The 16,511-nt window shown below is 61.2% G+C and overlaps 1 protein-coding gene across 3 annotated transcripts; it reads right to left on the reverse strand.

Moving 5' to 3' along the window:
- Positions 1-1,109: 1,109 nt before the first annotated feature.
- LOC146420449 (sodium/iodide cotransporter-like) lies at positions 1,110-16,290 on the reverse strand. 3 transcript variants are annotated; one of them, XM_085048261.1, is made up of 15 exons: positions 16,022-16,290; positions 14,917-15,377; positions 14,752-14,817; positions 14,254-14,305; positions 14,076-14,143; positions 13,410-13,564; positions 12,236-12,376; positions 10,182-10,311; positions 8,910-8,998; positions 8,116-8,228; positions 7,223-7,293; positions 6,145-6,231; positions 2,823-2,992; positions 1,893-1,996; positions 1,110-1,365 (listed from the first exon to the last, which is right to left on the reverse strand). In XM_085048261.1, exons 2-15 carry the CDS (start codon positions 15,286-15,288, stop codon positions 1,139-1,141), a joined length of 1,845 nt encoding a protein of 614 aa, XP_084904387.1. In that variant the 5' UTR covers positions 15,289-15,377; positions 16,022-16,290; the 3' UTR covers positions 1,110-1,138. The 3 variants fall into 3 exon arrangements, with proteins under 3 accessions (XP_084904387.1, XP_084904389.1, XP_084904390.1); XM_085048263.1 differs by having other exon boundaries at positions 16,014-16,290; XM_085048264.1 differs by lacking the exons at positions 14,752-14,817; positions 16,022-16,290 and having other exon boundaries at positions 14,917-15,983.
- Between the last annotated feature and the right edge of the window lie 221 nt (positions 16,291-16,511).

A 16,511-nucleotide genomic window follows, 5' to 3' on the forward strand; every position in this document is an offset into this window, starting at 1 on the left:
GGCGCCGCCGCCATGTTTGTTGAGGGCAAGGAGCACCGCGGCCTGGTTCGCCCCGTGAGGGGAGGGAGCGGCGGGGAGGGAGGAGGTGGCAGATGACAGGAGCGGCGGGGAGGGAGGAGGTCACCGAGCACGGCGGCGCTGCTGGCGCGGTGGGGAAATCCCGGGGAGAACAGGCGGAGTGGTTTTTGCCATCGGCGCTGCCCGGTTCAAAGATGGCGTCGCGCTGAGGGGGGGTACTGAAGGCGGGCAGGGGTGGGCGGGGCCAAAGGGGGGGTGGGCGGGGCCAAAGCTGCGGTGGGCGGGGCTTAGATGTGTGTGGTGATGTCATATAGGTGGGCGGGGCTTAAGGGATGCGGTGATGTAATCTAGGTGGGCGGGGCTTAGCAGGGTGGGGCTCATTGTCACCTGGGGAGTCACCAGGGTGAGCGGAGCCCTTTGTCACTTTGTCACCTGCAGGAGTCACCATGGCACAGCCCATTGTCCCCAAAAGGGACAGTTTGTCGCTTTGTCACCTGAGAGTGACAGAGCCCATTGTCCCTGTGGGCGGGGCTTAACAGGGCGTGGTGGTGTAATCTGGGTGGGTGGGGCTCTTTGTCACTTTGTCACCTACAGGAGTCACCAGGGCAGAGCCCACTGTCACCTGGGTGGGCGGGGCTTAACAGGGCGGGGTCCATTGTCACCAGGGTGAGCGGAGCCCTTTGTCACTTTGTCACCTGTTGGAGTCACCATGGCACAGCCCATTGTCCCCAAAAGGGGCAGTTTGTCACTTTGTCACCTGCAGGTGACAGAGCCTCTGGGTGGGCGGGGCTTAACAGGGCGTGGCCACTGTCACCTGAGTGGGCGGAGCTTACCCGGGCAGTCCCCAACCCCCATTCCAGCTGTGTCACCAAAGCCACCAGCTGTGTCCCCTCCTTGTCCCCAGCAAGGACCGGCTCTGTCCAGGATCAGCTGCTCCTTTATTGGGGACAGGGCCGTGTCCCCAAGCTGTCCCCATGTCCCCAAGCTATCCCTGTGTCCCCATCCTGCTGTCCCCATCCTGCTGTCCCCCTGTCCCCAAGCTATCCCTGTGTCCCCATCCTGCTGTCCCCATCCTGCTGTCCCCGTGTCCCCAAGCTGTCCCCATGTCCCCACGCTGTCCCTACACGTCGCTCTCCCGCAGCAGCAGCGGTGGCTCGGTGACAGAGGTGACGTTGGCAGTGTCACCCGTTGGTGTCCCCTCCCTGTCCAGCAGCTCCTGGGAAGCTCCAGCCTTGTCCTGGGGATTGTCCCCAAGGGTTTTGTCACCCGTGGGGACAGCCGAGGGAGTGTCCCTGACAATGTCCCTCCACAGCACACCCTGGGGACGGTGACGCTGACGGGTGGGACCTGCGGGGACAGCACAGGTGACAGGGATGGTGACAGGGACAGGTGACAGGGACAGTGACACAGGGACAGGTGACAGGGACAGTGACAGGGATAGTGACAGGGACAGTGACAGGGACAGTGACACAGGGACAGATGACAGGTGACAGGGACAGTGACAGGGACAGGTGACACAGGGAGGGGGTGACAGGGAGGGGATGACAGGGAAAGGGTGGCAGAGGAGAGGGTGACAGGGTTCAGGGTGACAAGGACACTGTGACATGGATGGGGGTGACAGTGGTGACAGGGGTGACAGGGACAGGGTGACACAGGAATGGGGTGACACAGGGAGGGGGTGACACAGGTGATGAGGTGACAGGGACAGGGTGACAGGGTGACAGGGTGACAGGGACACTGTGACAGGGACAGGTGACGGGGATGGAGGTGACAGGAACACCATGACAGGAACAGGGTGACAGGGACACCATGACAGGGATGGGGGTGACAGGGACAGGGGACAGGTGACAGGGTGACAAAGACACCGGGCTGACCTGGCAGGAGGCTGAGCAGTGTCCCCACAGCCACTGTCCCCAAGGTCCCCATGGCCCCGTAGTACAGGTAGGACACGGCGTAGAGCTCACCCAGGATGGCCGGGCTGGGGGACAGCAGGTGACGTCATGGGGACAGCGGGTGACGTCATGGGGACAGCAGGTGATATCATGGGGACAGCAGGTGACGTCATGGGGACAGCGGGTGACGTCATGGGGACAGCGGGGTGACGTCATGGGGACAGCAGGTGACATCATGGGGACAGCAGGTGATGTCATGGGGACAGCAGGTGACGTCATGGGGACAGAGGGGTGACGTCATGGGGACAGCAGGGTGACATCATGGGGAATGGGGACAGTGGGGTGACGTCATGGGGACAGCAGGGTGACATGGGGACAGCAGGTGACATCATGGGGACAGCGGGTGATGTCATGGGGACAGTGGGGTGACGTCATAGGGACAGCGGGTGACGTCATGGGGACAGCAGGTGACATCATGGGGACAGCAGGGTGACATGGGGACAGCAGGTGACGTCACGGGGACAGCCGGGTGACGTCATGGGGAATGGGGACAGTGGGGTGACATCACAGGGACGGGCTGCATCCCTTGCTGTCCCCATTCTCACCCCAATCCCATCCCCATTCCCATTCTCATCCCAATCCCATTCCCAGACCTCACACCATCCCAACCCCATTCCATTCCCATTCCCATCCCATCCCCTTTCCCATTCCCATTCCCACCCCCACCCCAATCCCAATCCCAATCCCAATCCCAATCCCAATCCCAATCCCAATCCCAATCCCAATCCCATTCCCTCCTCATCCCATTCCCATTCCCATCCCCATTCCATCCCCATTCCATTCCCATTCCCACCCCATTCCCAATCCCATTCCCATTCCCAACCCCATTCCCACCCCATTCCCACCCCTCACCGCGGTGGCTCCGGCGGTGTCACAGTACCCTCGGTGACATTCCCGGGGGGACACAGCGCCCCCGAGGTGGGCAGGACCCCCATGGTGGTGGCACTGGGGGGGTGCAGGGTGGCACCAACTGCCACCCACAGGGACAGTGACAAACCCACCGCCAGGCCAGCCAGGACCCCCTGTGACAGAGACAGGACAGGGATGGGGACAGGGATGGGGACAGGGATGGGACAGGGACAGGGACAGGGACAGGGACAGGGACAGGGACAGGGACAGGGATGGGACAGGGACAGGGATGGGACAGGGACAGGGACAGGGACAGGGATGGGATGGGGACAGGGACAGCAACAGGGACAGGGATGGGGACAGGGACAGGGACAGGGATGGGGACAGGGATGGGGACAGGGACAGAGGGGTCTGCATAGCCCGGGAGGCTGGACAGACCCCAGAGACCTCCACCCCAAAAATCCACAGCAGGGACACAGAAACCCCAACCCAAAATCTCCTGACCCCAAAATCAACCCCCCTAAAATCCACCTGGCCCCAAACCCCCAGTCCCCAAAATCTCCCTGTCCCAAAATCCCACTCCCCAAAATCCCCTCCCACTCACAGCTGTGCTGCAGTGACAAAACCCCAAAACCCCCTCCCCAAAATCTTCCTTTCCCAAGTCCCCCCTGTCCCAAAATCCCTCTCCCCCAAAGCCCCCATCCCAAAATCCTGCTCCCCAAAATCCCCTCCCACTCACAGCTGTGCTGCAGTGACAAAACCCCAAAACCCCTCACCCCAAACCCCCCTGACCCTAAATCTCTCTCCCCAAAATCCCCTCCCCAAACCTCCTCAAGGCAAAACCTCCTGACCCCAAAACCCTCCTGCCCCTAAATCCCCTGACCCCAAGCCCGTGACCCCAAATCCCACTCACAGCGGTGCTGCAGTGACAACACCCCAAATAACCTCACACCAAAACCCCCAAACCCCTGACCCCAAACTCCTCCCCAACCCCACTCACTGTGGTGCTGCAGTGACAAAACCCCAAATCCCCTCACCCCAAACATCTGATCCCAAACCCTGACCCCAAAACCCCCCTCCCCAAATCCCCTGACCCCAAACTCCTCCCCAAACCCCACTCATGGCGGAGTCGCAGTGACAAAACCCCAAATCCCCCAAATCCCCCAAATCCCCTGATCCCAAACCCCTGACCCTAAATCCCTCCCCAAACTCCCTGACCCCAAATCCCTCCCCAAACCCCCTGACCTCAAACCCCTGACCCCAAAGCTGACCCCAAATCCCTCCCCAAACCCCTGACCCCAAACCCTGACCCTAAACCCAACCCCAAATCCCTCCCCAAACCCTGACCCCAAATCCCTCAAATCCCCTGATCCCAAACCCCAGACCCCAAATCCCTCCCAAACCCTGACCCCAAACTCCTGACCCCAAACCCTGACCCCAAACCCAACCCCAAATCCCTCCCCAAAGCCAGCCCCAAACCCTGACCCCAAGCCAACCCCAAACCCTGATCCCAAACCCCTAACCCCAAAGCCAACCCCAAATCCCTCCCCAAACCCTGACCCCAATCCCCTGACCCCACAGGCACTCACGGCAGCACTGCAGTGACAAAATCCCAACCCCCAAATCCCCTGATCCCAAACCCTGATCCCAAATACCTCCCCACAGACGACCCCAAAGCCGACCCCAAATCCCTTCCCAAACCCCGGACCCCAAACCCCCAACCCTGACCCCAAATCCCTCCCCAAATCCCTCCCATAAACCCTGAACCCAAACCCGACCACAAACCCAACCCTAAACTCCTGACCCCTAACCCGACCCCAAATCCCTCCCCAAAGCCGACCCCAAACCCTGATCCCAAACCCCTGACCCCAAACCCCACCCCAAATCCCCTGACCCCAAATCCCACCCCAAACCCCACCCCAAAGCCAACCCCAAACCCTGACCCCAAATCCCCTGATCCCAAATCCCTCCCCAAAGCCAACCCCTGTCCCCAAACCCTGACCCCAAACTCCAACCCCAAACCCCAACCCCAAACCCTGACCCCAAACCCTGACCCCAAACGCGACCCCAAATCCCTGACCCCAAATCCCCTGACCCCAAACCCAAACCCCAAACCCCAAATCCCCTGACCCCAAACCCCAAACCCTGACCCCAAACCCTGACCCCAAACCCCTGAAACCCCTGACCCCAAATGCGACCCCAAACCCTGACCCCAAAACCCGACCCCAAATCCCACCCCAAACCCCACCCCAAAGCCAACCCCAAACCCTGACCCCAAATCCCTGTCCCAAACCCCTGACCCCAAATCCCAACCCCAAACCCTGACCCCAAATCCCCTGACTCCCCTGACCCCCCTGACCCCAAACCCTGACCCCAAACCCCAACCCCAAATCCCTGACCCCAAACCCTGACCCCCAAACCCTGACCCCAAACCCCGACCCCAAACCCCCTGACCCCAAACCCCTGACCCCAAACCCCTGACCCCAAACCCCAAACCCCGACCCCAAATCCCCTGACCCCAAACCCCGACCCCAAACCCCGACCCCAAACCCCAACCCCAAACCAGACCCCAAACCCCTGACCCCAAACCCTGACCCCAAACCCTGACCCCAAACTCCAACCCCAAACCCTGACCCCCTAATCCCCTGACCCCAAACCCCAACCCCAAATCCCCTGACCCCAAACCCTGACCCCAAACCCCAACCCCAAACCCTGACCCCAAACCCTGACCCCAAACGCGACCCCAAATCCCTGACCCCAAATCCCCTGACCCCAAACCCAAACCCCAAACCCCAAATCCCTGACCCCAAACCCCCAAACCCTGACCCCAAACCCTGACCCCAAACCCCTGACCCCAAACCCTGACCCCAAACCCGACCCAACCCTGACCCCAAACCCTGACCCCAAACCCCTGACCCCAAACGCGACCCCAAACCCTGACCCCAAACCCCAACCCCAAACCCCAGACCCCAAACCCCCCAAACGCGACCCCAACCCTGACCCCAAACCCTTGACCCCAAACCCCAAAGCTGACCCCAAATCCCTCCCCAAAGCCAACCCCTGTCCCCAAACCCCTGACCCCAAACCTTGACCCCAAACCCCACAGCCGACCCCAAACCCTGACCCCAAACCCCAAACCCGACCCCAAACCCTGACCCCAAACCTGACCCCAAACCCTGACCCCAAATCCCAACCCCAAATCCCTGATCCCAAATCCCCTGACCCCAAACCCCAAACCCCAAACCCTGATCCCAAACCCCAAACCCTGACCCCAAACCCGACCCCAAACCCTGACCCCAAATCCCCTGACCCTAACCCCACTCACGGCGGCGCTGCAGCGCGGCACGAACATGCCGAGCACGAACGCTCCCAGCAGCGGCCCGCTGATCACCCCCATCACCGTGAACGAGCCCTGCACGGGGGGTTTGGGGTTTTTATGGGGTTTGGGGGTTTTAGGGGGGATTTGGGGTTTTTAGGGGAGGATTTGGGTTTTTTTCCAGGAGATTTGGGGTTTTTATATGAGGCGATTTGGGTTTTTTTGAGGGATTTGGGTTTAGGGTGGGGTTTAGGGAGGATTTGGGGTTTTGAGGATTTGGGGTTTATGGGGATTTGGGGGTTTTTATGGGGATTTGGGGGTTTTTATGGGGATTTGGGGTTTTATGGGGAATTTGGGGTTTTTAGGGGAGGATTTGGGTTTTTTTCAGGAGATTTGGGGTTTTTATATGAGGCGATTTGGTTTTTTTTGGAGGGGGATTTGGGTTTTTTAGGGGAATTTGGGGTTTTTAATGGGGAATTTGGGGTTTTTAGGGGAGGATTTTGGGGTTTTTATGGGGGATTTGGGGTTTTTTATGGGGAATTTGGGGTTTTTTCATGGGGAATTTGGGGTTTTTAGGGGAGGATTTTGGGGTTTTTTTAGGGGATTTGGAGGTTTTTTCAGGGGATTTGGAGTTTTTATATGAGGCGATTTGGGTTTTTTTAAGGATCTGGGGATTTTGGGAATTGGGGTTTTGGGGGATTTGGGGTTTTTTCAGGTGATTTGGGGTTTTCTTGAGGGGGGATTTGGGTTTTTATGGGGGATTTGGGGTTTTTAGGGGAGGATTTGGGGTTTATGGGGGATTTGGGGTTTTTAGGAGGATTTGGGGTTTTTCAGTTTGGGGTTTTTGGGCGATTTGGGTTTTTGAAGATCTGAGTTTGGGGATTTGGGGTTTTTTAAGGAGGAAATCAGTTTTGAGGGAATTTGGGGTTTTAGGGAGGATTTGGGATTTTTTTTGGGGAATTTGGGGTTTTTTAGGGGAGGATTTGGGGTTTTTATGGGGGATTTGGAGTTTTTTGGGGGGGATTTGGGGTTTTTTATGGGGTATTTAGGGGTTTTTGGGGGGGATTTGGGGTTTTTGGGGTCTCACCTGCAGGACTCCTCCCCCAAGAAGGGAGGACAGAGCAGCCACGGTGATGCAGGAAGTGCCGTAGGTGAGAGCTGCGGGAATAATGTGGGAATTTGGGAATAATATGGGAATGATGTGGGAATAATGTGGGAATAATGTGGGAATAAAATGGGAATAATGTGGGAATAATATGGGAATAATATGGGAATAATGTGGGAATAATGTGGGAATATTATGGGAATAAAATGGGAATAATGTGGGAATAATATGGGAATAATGTGGAAATAATATGGGAATAATATGGGAATAATGTGGGAATAATATGGGAATAATGTGGGAATAATATGGGAATAATGTGGGAATATTATGGGAATAATGTGGGAATAATATGGGAATAATATGGGAAAAATGTGGGAATAATATGGGAATAATGTGGGAATAATATGGGAATAATGTGGGAATATTATGGGAATAATGTGGGAATAATATGGGAATAATATGGGAAAAATGTGGGAATAATATGGAAATTTGGGAATATTATGAGAATATTATGGGAATAATGTGGGAATAATATGGGAATAACATGGGAATTTGGTATTGATTGGGATGGGAATGGGATTGGGGATGGGATTGGGATTGGGATGGGAAAGGGGAAGGAAAAGGAGGAAGAGGAAAAGGAGGAAAAGGGAAAGGGAAAGGGAAAGGGAAAGGGAAAGGAAAAGGAAAAGGAAAAGGAAAAGGAAAAGGAAAAGGAGAAGATGGGATGGAGGTGACACAGAGGTGACACGGCGGTGACATGCCCCAGGTGAGGGTGTCACTCAAAAAAACCAGGAAAAAACTCGGGACAAAAAGGCGGGAAAACGGCCGGGAGGTGCCACCCGGGTGCCACCGGCGGCAGTGTCGCTGTCACTCACAGAGCCCCTTGGCGATGACCGCCAGCCTCCTCGGGGACAGCGCGGGCAGCCGCGGCCGCACCAGGTCCTCCACGGTGACAGCGGCCATGGCGTTGATGGACGTGGAGGCAGTGCTGGAGGGGGGACAGCGGGGACACGGGTGAGACCTCAGGGACACCGCGGGGACAGGGAGTGAGACCCCGGGGACAGGGGGAGAGACCCCAGGGACATCGCGGGGACAGCGGTGAGACCCCGGGGACATCGCGGGGACAGGGGTGAGACCTCAGCGACACCGCGGGGACACGGGGTGAGACTCCGGGGACACCGTGGGGACAGGGGCACACTGCGGGGACAGGGGGTGAGACCTCAGGGACACCACGGGGACAGGGATGAGAGCCCGGGGACACCGCGGGGACACCCTGACCCTCCTCAGGGACACTGCGGGGACAGCGGGTGAGACCCCAGGGACACCGAAGGGACAGGGGTGAGACCTCAGGGACACCATGGGGACAGCGGGTGAGACCCCGGGGACACCGCGGGGACAGGGGTGAGACCCCTCCTCACCTGAGGGACACCGCGGGGACACCCTGATCCCTTGTCACCTGAGGTCCCCAGCCCCTCCTCACCTGAGTGTCCCCAATTCCTCCTCACCTGAGTGGCCCCAACCCCTCCCCACCTGAGGGACCCCACAGGGACCCCACAAGGTCCCCACAGCCCCCTTGTCACCTGTCCCCAGCCGCTGCTCACCTCAGTGTCCCCAGCCCCTGTCACCTGATGTCCCCAACCCCTTGTCACCTGTCCCCAGCGCTGCTCACCTGAGGGTCCCGCTGTAGGCACAGGCCAGGAACAGCCCCGGCACGCCCGGCGTGCTCTCGAAGATGTCCAGCACCAGGTAGGGCATGTACTGCGGGGGGAGGGAGGTCCGCGGGGACCCCAAAACCCCCCTGGGACCCCAAAACCCCCTGGGACCCTATTAACCCCCCCGGGACCCCAAACCCTCCTGGGATCCTATTAACCCCCCTCCCATTGCCCCGGGGGCTGCTGGAAAGGATCCGAACCCCGAGGGACCCCAAAACCCCCGGGACCCTCAAACCCCCCAGGATCCTATTAACCCCCCTGGGATCCTATTAACCCACCCCCCCCCCCATTGCCTCGGGGGCTGCTGGAAAGGGTCCGGAACCCCAAAACCCCCTGGGACCCTATTAACCCCCCTGGGACCCCAAAACCCCATGGGACCCCAAAACCCTTCTGGGACCCCAAAACCCCATGGGACCCTATTAACCCCTCTGAGACCCTATTAACCCCCCTGGACCCCGAAACCCCCTGGTACCCTGTTAACTCCCCCTGGGACCCTATTAACCCCCCTGGGACCCCAAAACCCCATGGGACCCCAAAACCCTCCTGGGACCCCAAAACCCCCTGGGACCCTATTAACCCCTCTGGGACCCTATTAACCCCCCCTGGGACCCCAAAACCCCCTGGGACCCTATTAACCCACTCTCCCATTGCCTCGGGGGGTGCCGGGAAGGATCCGGACTTCAAGATACCCCAAAACCCCCTGGGACCCCCTTAACCCCTCTCCAAATGCCTCAGGGGGTTCTGGAAAGGATCCGGACCCCCCTGAGACCCCAAAACCCCCTGGGACCCTATTAACCCCCCCTGGGACCCCGAAACCCCCTGGGACCCTATTAACCCCCCTCCTATTGCCTCGCAGGGTGCTGGAAAGGGTCAGGACTTCGAGAGACCCCAAAACCCCGTGGGACCCCAAAACCCCCTGGGACCCTATTAACCCCCCCTGGGACCCCGAAACCCCCTGGGACCCTATTAACCCCCCTCCTATTGCCTCGCAGGGTGCTGGAAAGGGTCAGGACTTCGAGAGACCCCAAAACCCCGTGGGACCCCAAAACCCCCTGGGATCCTATTAACCCCCTCCTATTGCCTCGAGGGATGCTGGAAAGGATCCGAACCCCGAGAGACCCCAAAACCCGCCATACCCCGGGGATCCTGGAAGGACCCGGACCCTGTAAGACCCCAAGCCCCTCCCGAGGGTCTCCTCGGGTCTCGGGGGGTCTCCGGGGGTCTCCTACCTGGTCGGGGGCGGCGATAGCTCCGGCCAGCAGGGGGTCGCAGTGGCGATAGAGCGCGAACATGACGAGGCCGCAGCTGACCGCACTGCCCACGATGCAGAACAAACCCACTTGATTGACCAGCAGAGCCCTGCGGACACGGCGGGTCAGGGGGGCCACGGGGGGCTGGGGGTCCTGGAAGGGGGCTGGGGGGTCCTGGAAGGGGGCTGCGAGGGAGGAGGGAGGGCTGCGAGGTCCTGGAAGGGGGCTGGGAGGTTCTGGAAGGGGGCTGCGAGGTCCTGGAAGGGGGCTGGGAGGTTCTGGAAGGGGGCTGGGAGGTTCTGGAAGGGGGCTGCGAGGTCCTGGAAGGGGGCTGGGGGGTCCTGGAAGGGGGCTGGGGGGTCCTGGAAGGGGGCTGCGAGGTCCTGGAAGGGGGCTGGGGGGTCCTGAAAGGGGGCTGGGAAGGAGGAGGGAGGGCTGGAAGGTCCTGGAAGGTGGAGGGGGTCGTACGGGATCGGTCCAGGGCGGAGGGTAGGTGTAGGGTGGTGGGGGAGTGTTGGGTCCTTGCAGTGGGGAAGGGGCAAGACAGGGTTGGAGGGTCCTGGAAGGGTCTGTGTAGGGGGTTCCGGTCAGTTCAGGGTCCATAAAGGGGTGCAGGGTCCTGGAAGGGGTGCAGGGTCTTGGAAGGGGTGCAGGGTTCTTGCAGGGTCCTGGAAGGGTCTGTGTAGGGGGTTCCGGTCAGTTCAGGGTCCATAAAGGGGTGCAGGGTCCTGGAAGGGTCTGTGTAGGGTCTGTATAGGGGGTTCCGGTCAGTTCAGGGTCCTGGAAGGGGTGCAGGGTCCTGGAAGGGGGGCAGGGTTCTTGCAAGGTCCTGGAAGGGTCTGTGTAGGAGGTTCAGGTCAGTTCAGGGTCCATGAAGGGGTGCAGGGTCCTGGAAGGGGTGCAGGGTTCATGAAGGGTCCTGGAAGGGTCTGTGTAGGGAAATCAGGTCAATTCAGGGTCCATGAAGGGCTGCAGCACCCACAGAGCGGTGCTGGGCTCATTCCAGGTCCTTGCAGGGTGCTGGGGCCACCCGGGGACACGAGCAGGGGACAAAGTGGCACCCAGAGCATCTCCTCACCCTCACGGAGCGGGATCCCGACAATTCCCGGGATTCGGACCCCACCGGGATCCCGACAATTCCCGAATCCCAACAATTCCCGAACCCCGACAATCTCCCCAATCCCGCCAATTCCCGAATCCCGCCAATTCCCGGATCCCCACAATTCCCGAATCCCCACAATTCCCGAATCCCGACAATTCCCCCGAATCCCCACAATTCCCGAATCCCCACAATTCCCGAATCCCGCCGATTCCCGCACTCACATCTTGGCCTCCCTCTCGCTCCTGCACGCCAATTCCCGAATCCCAATTCCCGAATCCCGACAATTCCCAAATCCCGACAATTCCCCCGAATCCCCACAATTCCCGAATCCCCACAATTCCCGAATCCCCACAATTCCCCCAATCCCCACAATTCCCTGACTCACATCTTGGCTTCCCTGTCGCTCCTGCACGCCAATTCCTGGGATCCCGACAATTCCCCAATCCCGACAATTCCCCAATCCCGACAATTCCCCCGAATCCCGACAATTCCCGAACCCCGACAATTCCCGAATTCCGACAATTCTCAAATCCCAACAATTCCCGAATCCCGACAATTCCCGAATCCCCACAATTCCCGAATCCCGCCGATTCCCGCACTCACATCTTGGCCTCCCTCTCGCTCCTGCACGCCAATTCCCGAATCCCAATTCCCGAATCCCGACAATTCCCCAATCCCGACAATTCCCCCGAATCCCCACAATTCCCAAATCCCGACAATTCCCGAATCCCAATTCCCGAATCCCGACAATTCCCCAAATCCCGACAATTCCCGAACCCCGACAATTGTCGGGATCTCCACAACTCCCGCACTCACATCTTGGCCTCCCTCTTGCTCCTGCACGCCAATATCCCAAATCCCGACAATTCCCGAATCCCGACAATCCCCTCAATCCCCACAATTCCCGAATCCCGACAATTCCCGCACTCACATCTTGGCCTCCCTCTCGCTCCTGCACGCCACGTAGCGCTGCACCTGCGCCTGGTTCACGCCGTACATGGAGAGCCACAGCAGCGTCCCGCCCAGCACGAACGTCCAGGCCGTGTAGCGACTGCGGGGGTCCGGGTTGAAGCTGGGGGGACAGGGGTGTCACCCCAGAACTCGGGACAGGGGTGGGAGTGACCCCATAACACCCGGGAAAGAGCTGAGAGTGACCCCAGAGAACCAGGGACAGGGGTAGGAGTGACTCCAGAACCGGGGACAGGGGTGGGAGTGACCCCATAACACCCGGAAAAGGGGTGGGAGTGACCCCAGAATCTCGGAAGGGGTGGGAGTAACCCCAGAACACCCGGGAAGGGGTTGGAGGGGGTGGGAGTGACCCCATAACACCCGGGAAAGGGGTGGGAGTGAGCCCAGAACCCAGGACAGGGGTGTGACCCCAGAACTCGGGACAGGGGTGGCAGTGACCCCATAACAGCCGGGACAGGGGGTGAGAGGGGATGGGAGTGACCCCAAAACCCGGGACAGGGCTGGGAGTGACCCCAGAATTTGGGACAGGGGTGAGAGTGACCCCAGAATCCGGGAAGGAGAGGAGAGGAGAGGAGAGGAGAGGAGAGGAGAGGAGAGGAGAGGAGAGGAGAGGAGAGGAGAGGAGAGGGAGAGGAGAGGAGAGGAGAGGAGAGGAGAGGAGAGGAGAGGAGAGGAGAGGAGAGGAGAGGAGAGGAGAGGAGAGGAGAGGAGAGGAGAGGAGAGGAGATTGACCCCATAACCTGGGACAGGGGTGGGAGTGACCCCACAACAGGTGAACAGGGGTGAGAGGGGCTGGGATTGACCCCATAACCTGGGACAGGGGTGGGAGTGACCTCACAGAACCAGGGAAAGGGCTGGGAGTGACCCCACAACATGCGGGGCAGGGGTGAGAGGGGATGGAAGTGACCCCACAACACCCAGGACAGGGCTGGAAGTGACCCCACAGCACCCAGGACAGGGATAGAGGGGTTCGGGGGAATCGCTGACCATCAGCACCTCAGCAGAGAGCTCTGCACAGGGATTTGGGGACCCCCAGGACCCCCAGAGCCCCAGGGCAGGAGGAATGGGCTCTGCACACCACGGGAGAGGTGCAGCGACACCCCAGCAGCCCGGGACAGGGGCGAGGGGACACTGACTCGCCGAAGTTGACCCTGGAGCCGTTGGCGGCGATGCTCAGGACCCTGGCGGGACCCCCGACCAGCATTGTCCCCCGGACGGCGACGGCGACAAAGCCCGAGAGCATCACCAGCACCTGGAACACGTCGGTCCAGATGACAGCCTTCATCCCGCCCTGCGCCACAGCGAGAGGGAGCGGTGAGCCGCGGGGACACCGGGGACACCTTCGGGACACACCCGGGACACACCCAGGACACCAGACACACCCCTGGGACACCCGGAACACACTCGGGACACCCCCGCGACACACCCAGGACCTCTGGGACACCCCTGGGACACCCGGGACATCCCCCTTGACCCCCGAGACACACCCGGGACACCCGGAATACCCGGAATACCCCCGGGACACCTCCGGGACACCCCCGGGACGCATCCAGGACCCCTGGGACACCCGGGACATCTCCCTTGACCCCCGAGACACTCGGAATACTCCCAGGACACCTCCGGGACACCTTCGGGACACCCGGGACACCCCTGGGACACCCGGGATACCTCCGGGATACACCCGGGACACCTCCGGGACACCCCTGGGACACCCGAGACACCCGGAACACACCCGGGACGCCTTCGGGACATCCCCGGGACACCCGGGACACCCCCGGGACGTTCAGGACAGCCCCACTCACGATGGTGGTGTAGAAGGTGCAGATGACCCCCGTGGACAGCAGCGAGGCCCAAATGTCCAGCCCGGTCACTAGAGGGGAAATGTCACCCGAGGAAATGTCACCTGGGGTGGTGGGACAGGGCTGGGATGTCCCCAAGGAGGGGACACGATGGGGAGTGACCCCCCCGGAGTCACCGCACCTTGGTTTAGGATCAGCGCGGGAGCGTAGATGACAATCCCCGTGTAGAGCATCTGCGGGAAGAGGCGGTCAGGGCGGGTGACACCGCGGGGACCGGGGAGGGGACACCGCGGGGACCGGGGAGGTGACACCAGGGGGACTAGGCAGGGGACACCGCGGGCATCGAGTAAGCGACACCGCGGGGACGGGGCAGGTGACACGGAGGGGACCGCGTAGGTGACACCGCGGACCCAGCCAGGCGGCACCGCGGACCCCAGCCAGGCGACACTGCTGACCCCAGGCCGGTGACACCGCGGTGACACGCTGCCCGGAGCGCGGCTGGACAAGCACTGCGGTTTTCTCTGCAAACATCTCTCCCGCCGCGCTGCGCTCGCTCGGCGCCAGCGAAAACACGAGCACGGGACGCTGCCGCTGCCGGGGGGGCTCAGCGCAGAGCCGCTCCGACCCCCGCCGCGTCCCCGCCATGTCCCCGCGCTGTCCCCACGCTGTCCCCACGCACCGTGGCCACCACGTACTGCACCGTCCCGCACAGCCGCACGCTCCGGCTGAATCGCCGCTCCAGGTACTGCGACAACGACAAGGAGCGCGTCGCGGGGGTCACACCGGGACACCTCGGGGATGTCCCCGCCGTGTCCCCGCCGTGTCCCCCCGCGCGGCCACCCACCTCGTAGGTGCTGGTGAGCCCCAGGCGGTAGAAGACGGGCAGGAAGAGCTGCGCGGTGAGCGCGGTGTTGAGGAGCTGCGCCAGGCACATCCAGAGGAACTTGGCTCCGTAGCGGAACGCCTCGGCCGGCACTCCCAGCACCTGGATGGCCGACATGAAGCTGGCCGACAGCGACAACCCCACGGGAAGCGCCGCCATGCGCCTGCCGCCCGTGAAAAAATCCTCCGAGGTCTTCTGGCCGCCCTTGGCCAGCCCGTGGAAAAGGCCGATGGCCGTGGAGACGAGCAGCATGAGCCCGAAGACGCCGTAGTCCCACGGGCTGAAGGTGAGGTCGCGCACGTCGCGGGGTCCCTGCGGGGCTGGCGTGGTCATTGCGGGGGGCTGCGGGAGGGTGCGGTGTCCGGGGATTCACGCGGGGCTAGGCTGGGGCGTGGTGGCTGCGGAGCATCCGAGGGGAGAGGCTGGAGGGGGAGAAAAATCCCTGGAGGGAGAGGAAACTCCTTGGAGGGAGAGAAAATTCCCTGGAGGGAGAGAAAACTCCTTGGAGGGAGAGAAAACTCCTTGGAGGGAGAGAAAACTCCTCGGAGGGAGAGAAAATTCCCTTGAGGGAGAGAAAACTCCTTGAAGTGGGAGAAAACTCCTTGGAGGGAGAGAAAACTCCTTGCAGGGAGAGAAGATTCCCTGGAGGGAGAGAAAATTCCCTGGAGGGAGAGAACTCCTAGGAGGTAGAGAGAACTCCTCGGAGAGGGAGAGCAAATTCCTGGGAGCGGGCGGTCCGAGGCGAAGCAGGGAGCGGGGCTGTGCCCCACCCCGTCCCCTCTGTGCCCCTTCCGGCCGCGGGCAGCGCCGAGGGCAGAGTCCGACGGGGAACAACCCGAATTTGGCAGGGGAATCGCCCCAGTGCCTCCCGGTGTGGAGCAGGGAGTGTCCGGTCCGGCCGCTCCGGCCAGCGGCACCCAAAGGACACCGCCGGGTGGGTGGGAGGGAAGGAGCGACCCCTCCCCAAAAATCCAGCGCGAGCAAGGAGCGGCAGAGCCTCCGGCGGAGCCAAATTTATCTCCAGCCGAGGGGAACAAACAAACCAACCTGCCAGAAACCTTTTTACCCAGGAAAAGCAGGTTGCTCGCCGGCAGAGCGGGACGGACCGGCTGCCAGCCCGACGAGCCGAGCGGGGCTGCCTGGGGGTCCCTGGGGGTCCCCAAGGGTCCGTGCGACGTTCCCGGGGCGGTTTGCGGGGCTGGCCGCGCTCCGAGCCGCTCCGGCCGGTGGGAGGGGAGGATGGAGCGGCTGGACGCCGCGGCCATAACCCCTTCCCTCCCGCGCTGTCCCCGCGCTGTCCCCCGGCGGTGGCACCTGGCGGGATACGTGGCACCGGGCGTGGGGTTGGCGCAGCTTCCTCATTCCCTGTCACAAGCGCCGCTTTGTCCCGCCCGGGCTGGGGACAAGTTTGGGGATTTCCAGCCTGTCGCCCCAAATCTGGCGGGTGAGGTTGGGGAATGGCGCTGACGTGGGGCAGAGGTGCGGTGCGGGCAGGGTGGCCTCTGGTGTGGCACTGTCACCTCTGAGGTGTCACTGCGGGGGCACTGGCCTCTCCA

Source organism: Lichenostomus cassidix, unplaced genomic scaffold (genome assembly GCF_008360975.1).
Source record: "Lichenostomus cassidix isolate B80296 unplaced genomic scaffold, HeHo_3.0 HiC_scaffold_815, whole genome shotgun sequence".
Taxonomy (NCBI): Eukaryota; Metazoa; Chordata; class Aves; order Passeriformes; family Meliphagidae; genus Lichenostomus; species Lichenostomus cassidix.

Bases quoted from the DNA above. Each gene is read 5' to 3' on its own strand.
- LOC146420449 (XM_085048261.1), bottom strand. From the start codon at position 15,288: ATGACCACGCCAGCCCCGCAGGGACCCCGCGACGTGCGCGACCTCACC. The intron at 14,818-14,916 runs GTGGGTGGCCGC...TCGTTGTCGCAG, and splicing joins GGCTCACCAGCACCTACGAG to TACCTGGAGCGGCGATTCAG. The intron at 2,993-6,144 runs GTGAGTGGGGTT...TCTCTGTCACAG, and splicing joins TGCCGCGCTGCAGCGCCGCC to GGGGTCCTGGCTGGCCTGGC.